The 21,760-nt window shown below is 44.2% G+C and overlaps 2 protein-coding genes across 2 annotated transcripts in view; one reads left to right on the top strand and one right to left on the bottom strand.

Annotated features, from left to right (window-relative positions):
* The window catches only part of LOC139563265 (thrombospondin type-1 domain-containing protein 4-like), a 65,785-nt gene that overhangs the window by 28,219 nt on the left and 15,806 nt on the right, over nt 1-21,760 (bottom strand). The window lies entirely within an intron of this gene.
* On the top strand, nt 14,389-20,431 carry LOC139563267 (uncharacterized). The gene is made up of 5 exons (XM_071381773.1): nt 14,389-14,525; nt 14,699-14,806; nt 14,905-15,183; nt 15,304-15,408; nt 15,521-20,431. The coding sequence occupies exons 1-5, from the start codon at nt 14,510-14,512 to the stop codon at nt 15,916-15,918; spliced, it is 906 nt and encodes a 301-aa protein (XP_071237874.1). The 5' UTR covers nt 14,389-14,509; the 3' UTR covers nt 15,919-20,431.

Genomic DNA, 21,760 nt, shown 5'->3' with positions numbered 1-21,760 from the left:
GAGCAAAGTACAGAGAGATCCTTGATGAAAACCTGTTCCAGAGCACTCAGGACAAGTCTCTGAATGTCCTTGAGTGGCCCAGCCAGAGCCCGGACTTGAACCCAATCGAACATCTCTGGAGAGACCTAAAAATAGCTGTGCAGCGACGCTCCCCATCCAAGCTGACAGAGCTTGAGAGGATCTGCAGAGAAGAATGGGAGAAACTTCCCAAATACATGTGTGCCAAGCTTGTAGCATCATACCCAAGAAGAGTCGAGGCTGCAATCACTGCCAAAGGTGCTTCAACAAAGTACTGAGTAAAGGGCCTGAATACTTGTGTAAATGTGATATTTAAGTTTTAAAATGTGTATACATTTGCAAAAAAATCTAAAAAGCAGGTTTTGCTTTGTCATTATGGGGTGTAGATTATTATTGTGTGTAAATTGATGAAAATATCAAACTATTTAATACATTTTAGAATAAGGCTGTAACGTAACAACATGTGGGAAAAGGGAAGGGGTCTGAATACTTTCTGAAGGTACTGTATAGGGATAGGGTGCCATGTGGCATGTAGCTGAGAGACAGACAGGATATAAGCTCTGTGGGAAAACTGATCCTGTTTGTATGCTGGTGGTTTTTTCCTGCTTGACACACCTGCTAATAGCCTGATTGTAATGAAGTCGTTAGGAGACACAGATAAGGTGATCATTTATGACCAGGTTGACCTCTGGGGGAGGTCAACCTGGAAGTAAAGCAGCACTGATGACACATTCACTTAGACACGACAAGTATGTACCAATGCACTTACCCCCTTTTTCACACACACATGCAGCACACACAAACACACGCACGCTCAAACATGCACTTTCACACTCGTGTGCGCTCACACACACACAAACACACAATGTCTCCCTCTCAATTGACCATAAATTCCTGCCATTCAGCAAACCTTGACCACTCATTGAATGGCCTTCAGATGAAACAAACAAACTATTGAAGCTTCAAATCCATTCAACTAGCTCCTCAATGGACATTGACAACCACCCAGACAACAGCCAATCCAATCACTGTCAACAGCAGTCAGTCAGTGTGTGTGGCTGCTGACTGAATGTAAAGAATAACACTGTATGACCCTATAGGGTCCCCTCATAAATCTGTTCACCTCTCAGGTACGGCTGCACTATGGCCCATAACCACATACTACCAAAACTATAATATTACTTAGGCTATGGTGTAGTGAACAACAATCATCACAGGATGCCAAAAAACAATCACTAGAGGAGTTCACCATCCTTGGTCAGTCTCCTAGAAACCTAAAAAAAGAGTGTTCGATTTTTTCTATTGACTCATAATAAAGACTGATGAGAGAGTAGTAGTATATAACCTGCCCTGTACTGTAAAGATACTGTTCCAGTCGAAAGTGACAGTTTAGCACTTGTTTCAACCTGGCAGAGGAAGCAACAGCAGTCAGAGAGTCTTTAACACTACCTTGGCAGTATTCTGTTCTGCTCCACTACCTGTCCCCAGAGGTGTGTACTATAGTTCAGGTCTATCTTGCGCTCATATATAGCTTGTTCAAGCTCAGTGGAGCTGACAGCTCCCATAGTACAAAGGAGACATATATTTCAGCTGAATACCAGGGGCAGGAAATGAGCATGGAGGTCCGGGGGCAGTGAAGGCCGTAGAGACCAGGGGATGTTTCACACAGTGGAGAAGCAGTAAGCAGTCAGCAAATGGATGAGTCCAAATGGTTCAGCCCTTTGGTAGTGATACATGTAAATTACCATGCTATTTATTTCAAAATTGAATCGTGATGGAAATATTAAATGCACATCGTTTTGTACAGTGTACTGTATTTAGAGTAAATAGTCTATCTCACTTTATCTACCAGACAAAGCATCAAACAGGGAAAATATCTCAGACTTCATGGACACAGAGCTAAAATGTATTTATTGTATTCAGAGGAAATGAGTCTTCCTAAATGTAAAAGACAGGAGGTGGAGACCGGAACTAACTGGGTGTTGGAAATGCATCAAGTTTGAGTCCTATTGAAAGCAGACACATTCTGTTCACAGCGTGAAGGATTTAACGTGCCCCTACTCAGAGGGTCAAAGACTCCCCTGTCTCCAGACACATCCTTTATGAGCTCTGTGCTCAACCCCTGAGAATTGGTCAGCAGAAGTCTGACCCACAGATCCAGCCGGCAATTTAAAGGCCAGTCACTCAGAACGAAACAGGTGGACCAGGGCTGAACGGGACCAGGGAGGCTGAGATGACACACTTAGGGGAGAATCCTAACTTCTGCTTAAATCTGATATTCACTTAGTCTCCCATTGACAATAATGTATGACTAAAATGTGATTTAAGTGGAAGTTAGGTTTCGCCCCTTCAACTATCATCTCCTTCTCATCTGGCTGGCCTAAACCATATACTGTCCAGTAACACCTCTACTTTAACATGCATGGCATTCTACAGTGAAAGAACAAGCTGTATTTCACTGATTCACACATGTTGTCTGTCCTATTGGGAATTATTTACAGCACGTATACTAACTCACCCAATCACTGACTGTTGTTGTTTTGGTAATCAGTGACTGTATTGGAGGGGGGAGTGATTTCACCTCTTTTCTGAGTATATAACCAGCTTCTCAGGCTCCCTCTCAATATGCTTCATTCTATAACTAGAGGACTCCTGATATCTCCAGGAGTGATAAGTATCATTTGTGTCTTTATCTGCTGTTGTCTAGTACTGTATTTTTCCTAGCTAGGGCCATCTACTTTAAGTGCTGCCTGTCTTCCCAGTAGCCTACGTGGTGTGTGAACTGCTGACTGCTCATAACTTGCAGATGATTGTTGACAGATCAATCAGAATTGAGGGGCAGGGCAATTTGTGACTGTTGTTGTTTGGATAATCAGTGGCTATATTGGAGGGGGAGTGGTTTCTCATTTCCTAGGCAATCAGCAATTAGTACAGAGAGATGTGCTCTTCACCTTTGCAAGGAAATTAGCAATTAGTACTTCCGTCTCCCCTGTTTTCTCAGCGGCAGCTGTAAGCGACGTGTCAGAGGTGGTCTCGTTGCAAAACTAAAGCCGTCACCTTAACAAAGACGGTTCTGCAGAGTTGTTCTGCCGAGTTATTTGAGAAAGGAAAGAGAGGAAGGATCCACACCACTAGGCTCACTTGAGTATATTACCTAGTTATTTTCAGATTATCTCCTTTTGCTCTTAATTTGTCAACTATGTGTGTGTTTTCTATACCTGTTCGCTCCTCTCCCTGTAGGCTTTACAGATGCTCCACACCCCTTGGCTGCAACCCTTCTAATTTAGTGTATCCTGCACGCACAACCCATGTGGAATTCCTGGTCTTTGGCACCGGCTGGAACTGCCAATCTGCGGGCAAGTTCATCTCAGCCTATGATGCCCTTCAGTCCCTTGACTTTTTGGCCCTGATGGAGACTTGGATCACTCCAGAGAGTGATCTTCATCGGACTACATTTTCTCTCATAGTCCAAGAGCATCTGGCGGTGGTGGCACAGGGCTACTAATTTCTCCTAAATGGAGATTTTCTCTCACCTGTTCATCTCCTCATTTGAATTCCATGCTGTCACTGTCACTAGTCCACTCAAGCTCAACATTGTTGTTATCTATCACCCACCTGATACCTTTGGAGAGTTCCTCAATGAGCTTGACACCTTGATAAGCTAATTTCCTGAGGATGGTTCACCACTCTTCGTATCTGGTGACTTCAACCTCCCGATGTCTGCCTTTCGATTCATTTCTTTCCAACTCTCTTTTCCTCTTTTGACCTTACCTTTTTCCAGTCTCCTCCCATTCACAAGGCAGGGAATATGCTTGACCTCATCTTTACTAGAGGCTGTTCACCTACTAATCTCACTGCAACCCCCCTCCAGGTCTCTGATCACTACTTTGTTTCCTTTTCTGTCACCCTCTCTCCAACCCTAGCCACTCAGCCCCTATCCAAATGGTAATGTGCCCTCGCAATCTTCACTCTCTCTCTCCCACTATTCTCTCCTCTTCTATCATCTCTCCCTTCAGCTAAATCCTTCTCCCTCCTGTCTCCTGACTCTGCATATTTGACCGTACTCTCCTCCCTTTCCACATCCTATGACTCGCACTGTCCCCTTTCCTCCCGGCCCGGCTCGGTCCTACTCTCCTGCTCCGTGACTCATCGCCAGATTATAGAACAGGGCTGCGGGTAGCTGAGCGAAAATGGAGGACCTATCATCCTTTCACTCCCTCCTTTCTACCTTCTCTTCCTCTGGATCCGTTGCTAAAGACACTTTCTATCGCTCTAAATTTCAAGCTTCTGCCTCTAACCCTAGGAAACTCTTTTCCACCTTCTCCTCCCTCCTTAATCTTCCACCACCTCCAGGTTGACAAAATCAGCTCCTCATTCTCTTAGCCTATTGAGTCCACTGGTACCACACAGAACTAACCTACGCCTTGACATCTTTCTACTCTCTCTCTCCAGATGAAATCCTGCAACTAGTAAGGTCTGGCCGCCCGACAACTTGCCCGCTCGACCCGATCCCCTCCTCCTTTCTCCAGACCATCTCTGGAGGCCTTCTCCCATTCCTCACTTCCATCATCAACTCATCCCTAACAACTGGCTGCGTCCTCTCTGACTTCAAAATGACCTGAGTCGCTCCCATCCTAAAGAAACCAACACTCGACTCCTCTGACGTCAAAAACTACAAACCGGTATCCCTTCTTTCTTTTCTTTCCAAAACACTTGGATGTGCTGTCTCTGACTATCTCTCTCGCTCTCTCAGAACGATCTTCTTGACCCTAACCAGTCAGGCTGCAAGACGGGTCACTCAACCGAGACTGCTCTTCTCTGTGTCACAAAGGCTCTCTGCACTGCCAAAGCTGACTCTCTCTCCTCTGTTCTCATTCTCTTAGATCTATCCGCTGCCTTCGACACCGTGAACCATCAGATCCTCCTCTCCACCCTCTCAGGGCTGGGCGTCTCAGGCTCTGCACACTCTTGGATTGCATCCTACCTAACAGGTAGGTGACGTGGAGAGAATCTGTGTCTGCACCACGTATTCTCACTACTGGTGTCCCCCAGGGCTCGGTTCTAGACCCCTTCCTCTTCTCTCTGTACATCAAGTCACTTGACTCTGTCATATCCTGACATGGTCTCTCCTATCATTGCTATGTGGATGACACTCAATGACTTTTCTCCTTCCCCATTTCTGACACCCAGGTGGAGACACACATCTCTGCGTGCCTGGCAGATATCTTAGCTTGGATGTCAGCCCACCACCACAAGCTCAACAAGACAGAGCTGCTCTTCCTCCCGGGGAAGGCCTGCCCACTCAAAGACCTCTCCAATACAGTTGACAACGCCACGGTGTCCCCCTCCCAGAGCTCAAAGAACCTTGGCGTGACCCTGGACGACACTGTGTCGTTCTCTGCAAATATCAAAGCAGTGACTAGCACCTGCAGGTTCATGCCCTAAAACATCCGTAGAGTACGACCCTACCTCACACAGGAAGTGGCGCAGGTCCTAATCCAGGCCATCTGGACTACTGCAACTCGCTGTTGGTTGGTCTCCCCACTTGTGCTATCAAACGCCTGAAACTTGTCCAAAACGCTGCAGCCCGCCTTCCTAAATTATCCCATATTACCCCGCTTCTGGCTTCCAGTCAAAGCTCGCATCTACTATAAGACAATGGTACTTGCCTACGGAGCAGCAAGAGGAACTGCCTCTTCCTACCTTCAGGCTATGCTCAAACTCTACAACCCAAGCAATCTGTTCTGCCACCTCTGGTCTCTTGGCCTTCCCTCCCCTACGAGAGGGCAGGGCAGCTCCCCCTCAGCCCAGTCCAAGCTCTTCTCTGTCCTGGCACCCCAATGGTGGAACCAGCTTCCCCCTGAAGCTAGGACAGCAGAGTCCCTACCCATCTTCCAAAAACATCTGAAACCCTACCTCTTCAAAGAGTATTTTAAAGAAGTCCACAGTACCCCCACTTGCACCCCTCCTCAATTTTTGTAAATAATATATATATATATATTTATATACACTGCTCAAAAAAATAAAGAGAACACTAAAATAACACATCCTAGATCTGAATGAATGAAATATTCTTATTAAATACTTTTTTCTTTACATAGTTGAATGTGCTGACAACAAAATCACACAAAAATGATCAATGTAAATCAAATTTATCAACCCATGGAGGTCTGGATTTGGAGTCACACTCAAAATTAAAGTGGAAAACCACACTACAGGCTGATCCAACTTTGATGTAATGTCCTTAAAACAAGTCAAAATGAGGCTCAGTAGTGTGTGTGGCCTCCACGTGCCTGTATGACCTCCCTACAACGCCTGGGCATGCTCCTGATGAGGTGGCGGATGGTCTCCTGAGGGATCTCCTCCCAGACCTGGACTAAAGCATCCGCCAACTCCTGGACAGTCTGTGGTGCAACGTGGCGTTGGTGGATGGAGCGAGACATGATGTCCCAGATGTGCTCAATTGGATTCAGGTCTGGGGAACGGGCGGGCCAGTCCATAGCATCAATGCCTTCCTCTTGCAGGAACTGCTGACACACTCCAGCCACATGAGGTCTAGCATTGTCTTGCATTAGGAGGAACCCAGGGCCAACCGCACCAGCATATGGTCTCACAAGGGGTCTGAGGATCTCATCTCGGTACCTAATGGCAGTCAGGCTACCTCTGGCGAGCACATGGAGGGCTGTGCGGCCCCCCAAAGAAATGCCACCCCACACCATGACTGACCCACCGCCAAACCGGTCATGCTGGAGGATGTTGCAGGCAGCAGAACGTTCTCCACGGCATCTCCAGACTCTGTCACGTCTGTCACATGTGCTCAGTGTGAACCTGCTTTCATCTGTGAAGAGCACAGGGCGCCAGTGGCGAATTTTCCAATCTTGGTGTTCTCTGGCAAATGCCAAACGTCCTGCACGGTGTTGGGCTGTAAGCACAACCCCCACCTGTGGACTCCGGGCCCTCATACCACCCTCATGGAGTCTGTTTCTGACCGTTTGAGCAGACACATGCACATTTGTGGCCTGCTGGAGGTCATTTTGCAGGGCTCTGGCAGTGCTCCACCTGCTCCTCCTTGCACAAAGGCGGAGGTAGCGGTCCTGCTGCTGGGTTGTTGCCCTCCTACGGCCTCCTCCACGTCTCCTGATGTACTGGCCTGTCTCCTGGTAGCGCCTCCATGCTCTGGACACTACGCTGACAGACACAGCAAACCTTCTTGCCACAGCTCGCATTGATGTGCCATCCTGGATGAGCTGCACTACCTGAGCCACTTGTGTGGGTTGTAGACTCCGTCTCATGCTACCACTAGAGTGAAAGCACCGCCAGCATTCAAAAGTGACCAAAACATCAGCCAGGAAGCATAGGAACTGAGAAGTGGTCTGTGGTCACCACCTGCAGAACCACTCCTTTATTGGGGGTGTCTTGCTAATTGCCTATAATTTCCACCTTTTGTCTATTCCATTTGCACAACAGCATGTGAAATTTATTGTCAATCAGTGTTGCTTCCTAAGTGGACAGTTTGATTTCACAGAAGTGTGATTGACTTGGAGTTACATTGTGTTGTTTAAGTGTTCCCTTTATTTTTTTGAGCAGTGTATATATATATTTATACATTAAAAAAGCATTTTATGAACTAACACTCGCACTTGACTTTTTTCCCCCCTTATTAGCTCTGACTTTGCTGATAGCTACTTTATTGAGGAGAAATGTACTTACTATGACTGAGATATGTGGTTGTCCCACCTAGCTATCTTAAGATGAATGCACAAACTGGATTAAAGCATCTGCTAAATGACTAAAATGTAAATGTAAGCCCTGGCTCTTTTGACTAAAGTGCCTCTTCATACCCAGAAAATGGTGGATAACATGCTGGGGCCTGTAGCTGGGGCCTGTAGCTGGGGCCTGTAGCTGGGGCCTGTCGTGAGAGAGGCATGGTTGTGATCTCTTCACCAGTCTGTGCCAGCCGTATTTCAGAACCTCTCATCCCCATTTTAACAAGTCAGTCGCTTCCCGCGCGGGGAATGCCTAAAACAGATGCAGCTGTCTGTTGGTCGGCGGAGGAGTTTTTGCAGGGAGCGACGGGAGGCTTGGCTGTGTTAGGGTGAGCCTGGCAGAGAGGGATGCAGAGGGATGCAGGCCAGCCACAGCAGCACTGGGGAGGAGAGGAGAGGGAGCCACTGCAACGGCCAGGCAGCCAAGCTCCTGACCCAGGACCCAGGACCCAGGGCAGGGTGGACCCATAGACTCACACAGACACACAATCTGGCCTCACACACATAATGAAAGTGAGATATGGAACAGAGACAGAGCACTGGCAAAGACACCAGTGGAGGACCTGGATCAGCAGAGCTGACTTCGACAGCCAAGACAAGGCTCTGGGGAAGAGACCGCTGAATTACAGTAGTAGGAGTCTATGGTTTTACCCTGTCAGAACAGGGACCTGTGTTAGCCTACATGCTGAAACCACACTATTTTCAGCCTTTAAGAGGTAATTTTACCCTTATACTCTAGTTGCTTGAAACCATTTGAAACCATATGGTACTATTGAATACATTCACAGGGAAATGTTTCTTTAACTGGTGTGAAGAAAGTTTAAAGGAAGGAACAGAAGGGCCATCTGTTATGTAAAGGGTATAGGGCCTAGGCTAGCACTCTATCCTCAGTGTTCAATAAAAACACAGCAAATGTCAAATAAAAAGAGAGGTATAACGCATGCAAAAGTATTGACCAGAATGACCATCAGTGGATGTTGAGGATTTGGAGGGGGGGGGGGTTCATTAAGTTACTGTTACGGTAGATGTGGTAAAAGCTTTATCTCCTAATTATCCACAGAGCACTCAGAACACACCCTCCAGCTATTGAGGTGGATCTTCAGCCCCACCATCACCCGCCAGCAGAGAAGTGTGTGGTCAGAGATTGTTCTTCAAAAATACACACACAAGTGCCTATCCTTGGCATATAAAGAGAAAGAGCAGCTCAATGGAATTCCAGCCATAAAAGCAGCTTTATTTTAGCATCCATCTGAAATGTGTAACCACATTCAACGTTTTCTATGGCTCAAATCTGGGTTTTCCTTCTTTCAGCGTAAAACCTGGATCGTGTATGAGGCGCACCGTATTCAGTGACAAGGTCCAAGCCTTTCACATTAAGCTCATGATTCATAGGTAGGGCTCAGTCTTTCCACTGTTAAGAGACAAAGGGGTATCCTAAAGAGGCCTCGTTTAGCCTCTATGCATCGGTCAAACACAGTTTACAGTGCACACTACACTAATACTGTTGTACTCACTCTCATGATGAAGGCTCTTTATGAAGACATAAATCTGTTAACAAGTAGAGATATCCTGACTATAATATAAGTAGGAAAATGTAACAGTCCTCTACAGAGGACAGGCTTTTCCTCTTTGTGTTATACAGAGGGGAGAAACAGCACCTGAAATAACACATTTCTTGGTAGGTAGAGTCAGTAGCACATGCGCAGAGGATCATGACAAGTTCAAACAGTTCTGAGCAAATTTTTCTGTTTCAAGGAAAATACAGGAAGCCATATAAGAAGCCACAAAGTTTTTCAGCTGCCATCTTTAGTAGTAATGCTGATCAAAAGAGCAGCTTCCAGCTCATACTCTCTGTTCTTTGCTTACACTTTGCTTCCTCATATCAAAGACCCCAAATAACTAATTTGTCACTTTACAATACCTATAGAGATATTCCTACACCCTATGTAAGATTTTCCTCTACGTAGAAATACCACATCAACTCAACCAGAGTAGACAGTAGCATATGGATACCGTGTCCAGTAACAAAAAGCCATTAGACAAGTAGGGTGGATTTGAGGATGTGTCCCATGGATCTGAGTGAGATGTGTGTGAGCCCCGTGGAACTTAAGGCATCCCATGGAAAGCATCAACTAAAGCACCTGTGTAGAGAGAAGAACTTAGCAGTGTTCTAAGTCTGCTAAAGTAATGTACTGAGGGCTCCAAAATTACTGCCACTCCTGACTGGCAATGCACAAACAATACTTTAAAAAATATAAACAATATAATTATAGAGATAAACTCAAAATACCAACATGTGAGAAATACTGTACTTTATTAATGCTTCAATGGAACCAAACAAAATCATACAACTATTTAATACAAAATAAATTTCACCAAAATCAAAGTTTCATAATTATTGGCACTCCTCATTTAGTACTCTGGCAAGGATAACAGCATGGAGTCTTTTCCTGTAATGTTTGACAAGGTTAAGGAACACATTTGAAGGGATTTTGGACCATTCCTCTAAGCAGATCCTTTCAAGATCCTTCACATTCTTGGGTTTGCGCTTATCAACTGCCCTCTTCAACTCAGCACACAGGTTTTCGATTGTATTGAGGTCCGGCGACTGAGATGGCCATGGCAGAACATTGATTTTGTTGTCACAGAACCATTTCTGTGTGGATCTTGAGGTATGTTTTGGGTCATTGTCTTGTTGGAAAGTCTACCTACGGCCAAGTCCCAGCCTTCTGGCAGAGGCAACCAGATTGTCAGCCAAAATTGCCTGATACTTGGTGAAATTCATTATGCCATCAACCTTAATTAACCAGTGCTCCTGGACCTCTGTAATTAAAACAGCCCCAAAACATCACTGACCCACCACCATATTTCACCGTGGGTATGAGGTGCCTCTCCTTGTACGCATCTCTGTTTCGACGCCAAACATGCCGGTGCTGTTTCTGACCAAAACGATACATTTTGGTCTCATCTGACCAGAGCACCTTCTTCCAGTCATAATTTAAATTATGTTTGGCAAACTCCAAGCGCTTGCGTCTGTGTCTTGGGGTCAGAAAGGGCTTTCTTCTGGCAACCCTTCCAAAGAGCCTGTGGTTGTGGAGGTGACGTCTGATAGTGCTTTTTGAAACTTGGTGACTCCAAGACGCCACCAAGGCCTGCAATTCTTTCACAGTGATTCTTGGTGATTTTGTTGCTTCTCTCACCATCCTCCTCCCTATCCTGAGGGGCAAAATGCATTTGTATCCTCTACCCGTGAGGTTTTCAACTGTTCCATATCTTTTGAATGTAATAATTGCCCTGACAGTGCTCAGTGGTATATTCAATCTTTTGTGGATGTTCTTGTAGCCATTACCAGATTTATGAAGGTCTACAACCATCTGTCTCTTTTGAACTGCCAGTTATTTTGTTTTCTTCATGGTGTTGGATGACAAAGGGATATTGCATGCGTGTTACCTCATTTTTATACCCTAATGAGACAGGAAGTGATGTAATGGCTCAATATAGTTCCTTAAGACTTAGATAAACTTAAATAAGTGGAATTTAATTCCTGGTTTAATTTTAATTTTGGTAGATGTGATTTATAATTGTCTTTAAGGGTGCCATTAATTGTGAAACCTTGATTTGGAGGACATAGATTTTTTATTAAATCAATAAATGATTTTGGTGGGTTCCATTGAAACATTAATAAAGTACAGTATTTCTCACATTGGTATTTTGAGTTTATCTCTATAATGATACTTTTTAAAGTATTGTTTGTGCATTGCCAGTCAGGGGTGCCAGTAATTTTGGAGCCCACTGTATGTGACTTACAGTCATGCGTGCATACAATGTTATGTATGGGTGGCCCCAGGAATCAAACCCACCATCCTGGCGCCATGCTCTACCAACTGAGCTAACGGGACTGTAACGGGACTGTGATAGTAGAATATGGTTTACTACTCTCTCACTGACAGAGATAGACGCCTCTCTAGCTCTGAGAATACCTCCATGCCGGATGGTTGTAGTGCTGCTATGAAACCTGGCACCATTCCGTTAATTTTCTTACGAGCCTTAGGAGATCACAGTGGGCCACATGCCAAGAGTCATTCAATGTCATTCATTTCACCGTTTATGTTGAGCTATCTAATCAAGTGTGTAGTGCAATTCCACAGTTATGTTGAGCTTTTTAACCAAGAGTGCATTGCATATAACCCAGTTCCACAGCCCTGGGGTGGCTCATTGGAGCCAAGGCATCACAGCTGTAGGAAGACCAATCTTAATACAAAGCAAGACTGAGCACAAAGAGACTACAGAGCAGACCAAGTGTTTAGCCAGCTAAACTCTCTTACATTCAGCATGCAGCCTGCCTGTCTCACAGTAAGCACAGGGACTTAATAGAGACTAATACAAGCAGGCTTTACTGACATTTTTAACCTATGACTACTGGATATCTGCCAAATCCTTTTTTCAACTATCTAGGGCCATTTTGAAGAAAGAAGATGTTCAGTTTTTCTGACATTCTCTAATATTCTGATACTCAACTCACTGCCTGACTAACAGTATGAGCTCTGAGACATGGACCTAATGGAAATGTCACCGTGTTTACTGAGCTATAAAGTCTGACTGATATATCATCAAAGTGGGTCAGAAACATGAGCAAGAGGCATGCAGGGACACCTTAGGTCAGAGGTCAGATTGAGAGCTAGGTTGTTTATCATATTGATCAGGGATGGACCACACAATAGGCATGTGTTTAGCCCGACTAATAGAAAGAGTAGGGAGAGAGATTAAAGTAGATGTGACGTGTCAAAATTTTGATTGATGACCCTATGTGAACTCTATGTGAACTCTATGTGAACCCTATGTAGTGATGACGTGTGCATGTCTTCTGGTCAGGCAAGCCTGGTTAGGTGGGGGCTATGGGGTGAGTAAGGGTCCATTTGACAGGCCGTTAATGATTGATGACCCAAGCCTGATTTATGACCCTATGTAATGATTTATGACCCTATGTCATGTAGAAGGGTGCATGCCCAGGGGGGTTGGTGGGGTTGAGTAAGTGACCATGTGTCAGGTCAACCTGTTACTGTTTCTCACGGTTTGGGTTGGTTAATGCCCCTTATAAAGCCGCTGAACAATTCCTGTTTAAGAGTGCACAAGATAACCCCCTGAATATTAAACAAAAATGACACCTATGCCAATTTTAGGGATGTTATGCTCGGCTTGTCATGAACCCAGTGACCAAAGCCTTGAAGAAGTTCTGTGTGAAGCTCCAGAATGTTTTAAAGGATTTTTGGGTACGAGTGAGGGCCCTATGTCTTACATATTCCACCCTGAGGATTCTACGGTAAAGATATTCACAGACAGTGGATCCAAACCCATTTATCAGGCAAAACCTGGGATTTTTTCTCCTGCTCTGGGGATGAGAGAATGGCTAAAGATCAGGCTGGCTCTCTGTAAAATTGAACAGGCTCTGAGTGGTACACAGCTGCCGGGCTATGCGTTGGAAGAACAGGTCTGCGGACGCTGTGATCTGAAAGCTCTAAGAATCGCTTCAATGGACTATGCCCCTAATAACAAAGTGACAATTTTAGCCTGTGAATTTTATGATGGTGCTAATGCTACAAAGTCTGTCAATTCTCCTGTAGCTTCCAGAGCCTGCAAAGATGTCAACTTTTTTATGCCTGTGTTTAGTTTTAAATGGTTGGATTATCCGATTTTCATAACCCTTATGAATAAGCTGGACATTCTCTTCCAAAATCGGGAACAGTTAAAGCGCTGGGCGAGGCTTTCCTTGAGACAGAGTCAAGACCAAAAGGCCCGACGGAGGATCTACCCCTGGAGTGAAAACTTACCAAGTGTTGATGTACCTAGCAAGAGAGCCTTGCCTTTTGAGGGCGAACTCGACACGGACAATGGCGGGTGGTTGCATAAGCCCCCTGGATCTGTAAGAAAGGCATCGTAAAAGACCTTAAGAATGTAAGGATATAAAATGTATGTACTAAATATTTTGAATGAAATAAATGGTTTTAAAATCAGAATCTCACCACGTTATGAACTCTCGCGTTTGTTCACTCTTAGCGCAGTCTGTCCCTGAGAAAAAACTTGCGGAAAAAGCCATGTGCGCGCGTATGTGCGTGAGGGAGTTTTCTTTAGTGGCTGTGTGTGTTTCAAAAACAGAAAAAGTGGGGGGCTGGGGTGTGTGTGTTAAAAAAATACCCTTGCATCTGCGCTCAAGGCTCTCTCTCTCTCTCTCTCTCGCTCTATGCCAGGGGGGTCGTTTGAAACCAAGGTTTACACTAGCCTGCAAAACAGATGCCTACCCCCCAACAATAATATTGTGTCTTACGACTCCTAATCTTAAAGGCCTTTCATAAAACTATTTTTTAGGTGGGCTAAAAAGTCATTCATCCCAGCGATGTCGAGACCACCCCACCCCTGCATCTAGGTGCTAGCACCCCGGAGATTTTAGAAGATCCAAAAGGATCCTAATGTTTAGACACACCCAATACCATGTGTTTGAAATGTGTCAAATATACCATGGGCGGGGGTATAGCCCGAAAAAACGACAAACCCCAAATGCTATGTAAAAATCATTCAGGGGTTTTTCTCTAGGTCGTAGGGTACAAAAGCGCTAGAAACCAGGGGCAATGTTAGCAGCGTTTTAGTTCCGATGCAAACAGCACCTCCAGAAACTCCAAGAATCGTTATCGGACTGAAGCGTTAAAAAGATAATCGGGGAAAACAGTCTAATGGATCTATCGCAAGGTGAGTTCTTGAAATAAATCTTTATATTAGATTTGGTTGTTGTGGGGAATTGTTTGAAAAGCGGGGTATGTTATAGAAATATTAAACAATCATTAGGACCAGTATGCTTACCGTATAACAAGGCAATATTAGCTAAAGTGATTATAGCTTTAATATTGTCGAATGTTTTATAGATTCTGAAGCATTCACGCAGATACTCCGAGGTATAACTGAGCTCGAACCATCCAATGGGGCTCCGGAACAAAGTGCAGACAAACAAACGCCTACCCTGAATTGTAAACGTAAGTAAGCTCCAAGAATTCCATACATAAAAATATTTATACCTTAAAAACAAAAAGTGTGGGCATCTTATATTAAAAGTTATTTTATATGTTTACAGAGGACCTAAAGCCTAGAAGGTTAAACGAGGCCCTATGGAGCCTGAACGGTTTCTGCCAAGCATATGACTACGAGACAATTATCCCCTATGACCCGGATGTTTTTACACACAAGCCACGAACACAGGATTTAAACGGCAGGTCAACTCCCCTGGGACAGGACAACGTTGTCCCCCATATTTCTAAACACCAAAGGATAATTAGTGCTCAGATCCACAGTTCCGCTTCACCCGAACAATTCTACTTGGCCGATATTCACGAGACCTCGTTCCAAGGACAAGGTATGAATCAATTATATATTATTATTTATAGCGTTATTTTATTATTTTTTTATTTATATATTTTTTTTATGCCGGAATATGTTAAAACCAGGCCTTATATTGTTTTTTGTTTTTTTTCAGGCTCAACATCTACCGAACCTGCAGATGCTGTAATACTGGCTGAACAAAGACATCAGCCCCTGGTTTCAGAACTTCTTCAGAACAGCCCTCGTCAAAAAAGCCGAGGTATTTAATTAATGTATTGTTAATATATAGGCTTATATCTGAAATGTATTTGGCATTTTTAACATATTTTAGGGTTAATAACCTATTTTTGTATGTATTATTTTTATTTCAGACTCCTCACCGGCTTATAAAGACAACACACAAACATCGGAGGATGCCCAGACAAGCATCCCCGAGGAGGCTCCAAAGACACCAGTCAAGAAAACAGCGAAACCTGATGATTTCAAAGATTTAAATGACATTTCTGAGGTAGACGATTTGATGTTCTGTGAAGCTGCCAACCTTCTTGAATCGGCCAATTCTGTGGGGGCAACAGCAGATTCTGAAATAGACCAAGACCGTTTTTTCAAAGCGTTTACCCTGGGTTTAAAATCACGAAAGGCTCTACTCCAGAGGCGCATGTGTATTCTACTCGAGCATCAATACAATCAGGATGTGTCATTCTGGCGTAGCGAGCTACCCCGTATGTTAAAAAACATTAGGGCTAAAACAAGCAAATACCGCCGTTAAAAAACACACATGTAAACACACACACACACATCCTTAATTAGACAAATGGCGCCCCCTATAGACCTAAGTGAGACAATTGAAACCCTCTTAGCCATGATCCCTACAGAGCTCCAAGATATAGTTAACCATATGAATGATTCGGGGGTAATTGACATAATGACAATAGATGAAAATCTATTATCACAGATTCCCTCCGAACTCATAGACATTATTACACGTATGAATGAGTCAGGGCCTTCCGAGGAAAACATGTTATCACAGATTCCCGAAACCATCATATCTCTAATTACCCAGCTTAACGCGAGCCCTAGGTTTAATTCGGCCCCACATACACCTCTAAGACAGCCTTTAACAACATTGTCCGAAGAGTCTGAAAGTCAATATGATGTTTTTGAACAGTTGGACAAATGTCTAGCAAATCTGGAGGGGGGCGGTCTTGAGATCAGTGTACAGAACGAGAGCCCTAGGTTTAATTCGGCACCCCAGACACCTATAAATCAGCCTTTAACACCAATGTCCGAAGAGTCTGAAACCCAATACGATGTTTTTGAACAGTTGGACAATTGCCTAGCAAATCTGGAGGGGGGAGGTCTTGATCGAAGTGTACATGTTTTGCGTCGAAATAAATTCAGCAATATTGAGGTTCGACAGTTTTTCAATTTCGCATGGGGGGGTCAGATTCGGGAATATGCTGTGTTTTACGTAATGCTTATGGACACTTTGAATGAACTGTTAGCTAGGATTAGAGATTATAGCGAACCTAGGGATCTCTTACAGTTGGAAATTTGTGGAGACAGTCTACAGAGCAAGGTATCGCTTATTTTACAGAATGGTGAAGCAGAGCTTGAACAATTTGTTAAACTGCTAGAACGCCTTGTTCAGTCAAATTTAAACGTGCTAGCAGATAGGACCCTCGAACTTGTAGTACAATTAGTACGACAACCACAAGGGGGCGGGGGTCAGAGAAGAAAGCTCGAGAGTTTAATGCAGTCCGAAATCATAAGCAATAAAAGGGCCTATCTCATAAACGTTCCCAATCCAGGTAATAAGCTATGTTTTGCCATAGGTTTGGCCCACTTACTCAGCCCAGGATGTACTGATCAAGCCGCGTTACAAAAAGCTCGAGAGCTACAAACTGCGGTGGGTCTCGGTATACAGGATGCTGTGGCTTTCTCAGACATAGTCAAATTTGAAAACTTTCTGAACATCAAGATTGTGGTTTTGTACCACAGTAGGGCTAATGACGCTCTCCTCAAGTTCCAAAATATACCCGAACCACATCCTAAGACTATGTACTTTTATGTGCAAAATGAGCATTACTATGCCGTAACTAACATCACAGCCTTTTTAGGCGCTCCATATGTCTGTCCAGCCTGTCATACCGGCTACACACGCATGGGGGGGCACTCGTGCCGTTACAACTGTTCAGTATGTCTGGATAAACATTGCCCTATGCAGCCGCTAAACTTGACCCCCTGTGCGGATTGTCACCGCACATGTCGTTCGGCCTACTGTTACGAAAAACACAAAACTGAAACATGGCATCCCAAGGCATGTAAATCTGTAAGCAGTTGTGACATTAACAAGAAATGTCCAAAATGTCATTGCAATTACAACCTTAAAATAGATAGCCCTAAACCTCATGTTTGTGGAATTATACACTGCCCAATCTGTAAAGGTCCTTTGAAAAGCAGAGACGCGGAAGCGGTTCAAGAAGTAACACATGAGTGTTACATTCAGCCCTTGGCTGAAGATGAACATACAGAGAAATATGTGTTTTATGATTTTGAGACAAATCAGCAATCAGGGGTTCATTTGCCTATTTTTGTGTCAACCATGACTTTCAAGGGTGAAAAATGGTCGGCCGAGGGACCCAATTGTGCCCGGCTCTTTCTAAAACATTTTAGAAAAGCCCAGTACAGAAACTTCACGTTTATAGCTCACAATGCTAGAGCCTATGACGCCTATCTGCTTCTGAACCCTTTGATACAGCAAGGCGTGGCCCCCAGTGTCATAGCTCAAGGGAGTAAAATATTATGCTTTGTTGACCCCGCCTTCAAACAGAGATACATTGACAGCTTAAGCTTCTTACCCATGAGATTGGCTCAAATGCCAGAGGCCTTGGGTTTTGAAAACTCTGTCAAAGGCTATTTCCCTCATTTCTTCACATCTGAGGAGAATCTACATTATATAGGATCTTATCCAGCCCCCGAAATGTACGGGTGTGATCAAATGTCTCCCAAAGAGCGGGAGAGATTCTTGACATGGTACGAGACCGTAAGACATGGCACTTTTGATTTCCATAAAGAGATGGAATCATACTGTGACAATGACGTTGTTATACTTCGTGAAGGATGCCTCAGATTCAGAGAAGAGGTAATCAAAGATGCGGGCATTGACCCCTGGAGCTGTACAACTATTGCATCCGCGTGCATGAAAACCTATCGTACACACTATCTAACTCCTGAATCTATAGCTATCCCATCGCCAGACAACTACCGACGCCAATTCAAGGCCTACTCTAGTGGTTCCATTCAATGGTTGGAGTACTTGGCCCAGGATAAAGATATTTTTATCCAACATGCTTTGAATCGGGGGGAGAAGGCTTTTGGGCCTTACCATGTAGATGGATACACACAGATTGACGGGGTTGAGACAGTGTATGAGTACAACGGTTGTTTCTTCCACGGTTGTAAATTATGCTTTGTCCCCCAGGCCTTGTGTGTCCTAACCCAAAAGACTTTTGGGGAAATGTATCAAGAGTTTCAAGACAAACTGAATTCTTTAAAGGCTACTTACGGGTTAAAAGTTGTGGTTTTGTGGGAGCACGAATGGACAGCCCTCAAAAAGGCGGATCCTAGTGTTAAGGCCTTCCTTACCCATTATGACCCTCCAGAGCCCCTGGAACCGCGACAGGCCTTGTTTGGAGGCCGGACCAATGCTTTGACATTGCGTTATGTAGCTCAACCCGACGAGACAATAGGCTATGTAGATTTTACATCCCTATATCCTCATGTAATGAGTTCCTCATTCTATCCTATAGGGCATCCTGAAATTATTCACAGCGACTTTGACGAACCCCAAAATTATTTTGGTTTAATCAAAGCGACTGTCTACCCTCCTAGGGGGCTGTTTATACCTGTGTTGCCTTACAAGGGTCCTAAAGGAAAACTTTTCTTTCCCCTTTGTCGCACATGTTGTGAAAACAACAACCAGGAAAACCCCTGTGATCACTCAGATCAACAAAGAGCCCTGACAGGTGTATGGGTCACTGTAGAATTCTCTAAGGCTTTAGAGAAGGGGTATCGTGTGGCCAAAATCTTTGAAGTGTGGAACTTTTCCAGGAAATCAGACACACTTTTTAAAGAGTACATCAAAACCTTCTTGAGATGCAAGCAGATGGCTTCAGGCTATCCTGCATCGGTCACAGATCAAGAAAGTAAAGATCAGTACATTCAAGACTACCATGACAGAGAAGGCATACTTCTTGACCCTGACAGAATAGTGGTCAACAAAACCAAAAGAAATGTGTCGAAATTGTACTTGAACTCCCTTTGGGGGAAATTAGCGCAGAGATGCAATATGCTAACAACTTCGATCATTAAAGACCCCGAAGAATTTTTGGAATTTGTTTTTTCGGACCAATACGAAATTTCACATTTTTCCTTCTTGAGTCAAGACATTGCCTTGGTGCAATGGAGGCGCCACCAAAAGTGGGTTCTACCCCCGGGTAATGTAAATGTGTTTCTTGCAGCATTTACCACAGCCTATGGCCGACTTGAACTGTACACCCTCATGGAACAGCTTCAGAGGCGGGTTCTTTACCACGACACAGACTCTGTGGTCTATGTAAGCAAACCGGGGGATTGGAACCCCCCACTTAGCAACTATCTTGGGGGTTTAACGAGTGAACTCGAAGAGGGTGACCATATTACAGAATGGTCCTCATGTGGTCCAAAAAGCTATGCTTTTAGGACTAAAGCCAATCACGTGGTGTTGAAAGCCAAAGGCGTGACTCAAAACTATGAAAATGCCCCGCGTGTAAACTTGGAATCAATCACGCGCTTGGTCGAGGGGTTCGTAAAGGACAAGAATAGTGACTTGGAGATTTTGAGCTCCTACAACAAAATAGTGAGGGATAAAAAGGGGTTCCATCTAAGAAACGCACCACTCACTAAAAGATTCAGGGTAGTCTATGACAAGAGACAGCTATTGCCTGACGGTACCACATTGCCCTTTGGCTACTGACTTATGCTACAAGCCCCAGTGTGTCTTAAAGCTTAAGATATTATGACTGCTGTCGAGGGTTTTGACCCCCGTCTACAATTGCCTTTTTCAGCATTAATTGCAGGCCCTTCAAACAGTGGTAAAACTTTTTTTGTAAAAAGTATTTTAGAGAATTCTGAACATGTGTTATCTCAAAAGCCTGACAATATTGTATGGTGTTATTCATGTTACCAACCTCTGTATGATGAATTATTGAAGACAATAAAAATCAAGTTTGTTGAAGGAATACCCGATTCTCTGTCTGATGATGAACTTCTCCCCCCACATGTAAATAATCTGCTGGTTTTGGACGATATGCTATTTGCTGGTAGCGAACACCCCGAAATTGCACGAGCTTTTACCCAATATACTCATCATAGAAACCTGTCCGTGCTTTACTTGGTCCAGAATGTGTTTCACCAAGGTAAAAATAGTCGGACCATTAGCTTGAATGCCAACTACATGGTATTGTTTAAAAATCCTAGAGACAAACTGCAAATTAGCACTCTAGCTCAGCAGATGTACCCTGGACGGAAATCATACTTTATGGAGAGCTATGAGGACGCTACCAAAGAGCCATTTTCTTATTTAATCGTGGATTTAAAAGCAAATACTCCAGAACACCTTAGGCTACGTACAGGGCTGTTTCCGGGGGAGAGGCCTGCTGCATACCTTCCTAAAAAGTAAACGCTATGTCTCTGCGTTTAAAAAGAAACCTCCCCCTCTTGAGAAGGCTAGTTGGGTCTACAGCTAAAGAACGGAAGGCCATCTTGGGTCGCTGTTCTTCAGATCTCATATTAGCCCTATGTGAGATTGCTTTGAATCTTCTCAAAGGACGCATTCCACTCACCCTGAACCAATTGAAAAAATTAAAGAGACAAAAGACCGCGATCAAACTCTTTGCCAATAAAAGGGCCAGTCTTCAAAAGAAAAGACATAGTATACAACAGTCTGGGGGTTTTCTTCTGCCTTTACTAAGTATAGCCGTGCCCTTCATCACCAGCCTTATTGCGGCCAGACGTGGGGGTTGAACACGCTGTGTGATGGCCACTAAAATGTACTTGGTGCCTCAACAAGAGTTGGATAGACTTAAAAAACAAATGCAGGGTCCTGAAAATATCAGACAAACAGCTGAAAATGATTTGGATACGGCCATGAAGGATGTCTTGAACCGAAAAGGATTGAACCCCTATGATAAGATTCAAAAATACACAAACCTAATGCAAAGGTATTTGACTCGGGTAAAACAAGGGGAGAGAGAGACTAGCCATTTAACCCTTTCCCTACCGGACCCTTTAACAGATGTCGAACCTAACGAGAGCCCGGCCCCTGTAAGGCCTGTACCGGCGATCTTACCTAGTGGAGATAATATGTCTGGTGAAGCTCAAATGCCAATTGAAGATAAAGTTATGCATGACCTACTGACACATGTGCCGTTACGTAACAGGAAGAATGTTAAATACATTATGAACAAGATAAAAGACTCAAAGGGGGTAGCTGCTTGGAACGACTCTGGAGAGTTTATCCTTCAGGGCTCTGTGGTTAGGGGGTCCCATATGCAGGACTTGCTTAAAAG

Source organism: Salvelinus alpinus, chromosome 33 (assembly GCF_045679555.1).
Source record: "Salvelinus alpinus chromosome 33, SLU_Salpinus.1, whole genome shotgun sequence".
NCBI classification, from domain to species: Eukaryota; Metazoa; Chordata; class Actinopteri; order Salmoniformes; family Salmonidae; genus Salvelinus; species Salvelinus alpinus.
The sequence above is the reverse complement of the archived record's forward strand: the minus strand, read 5'-3'. Positions and strand labels throughout refer to the sequence as shown.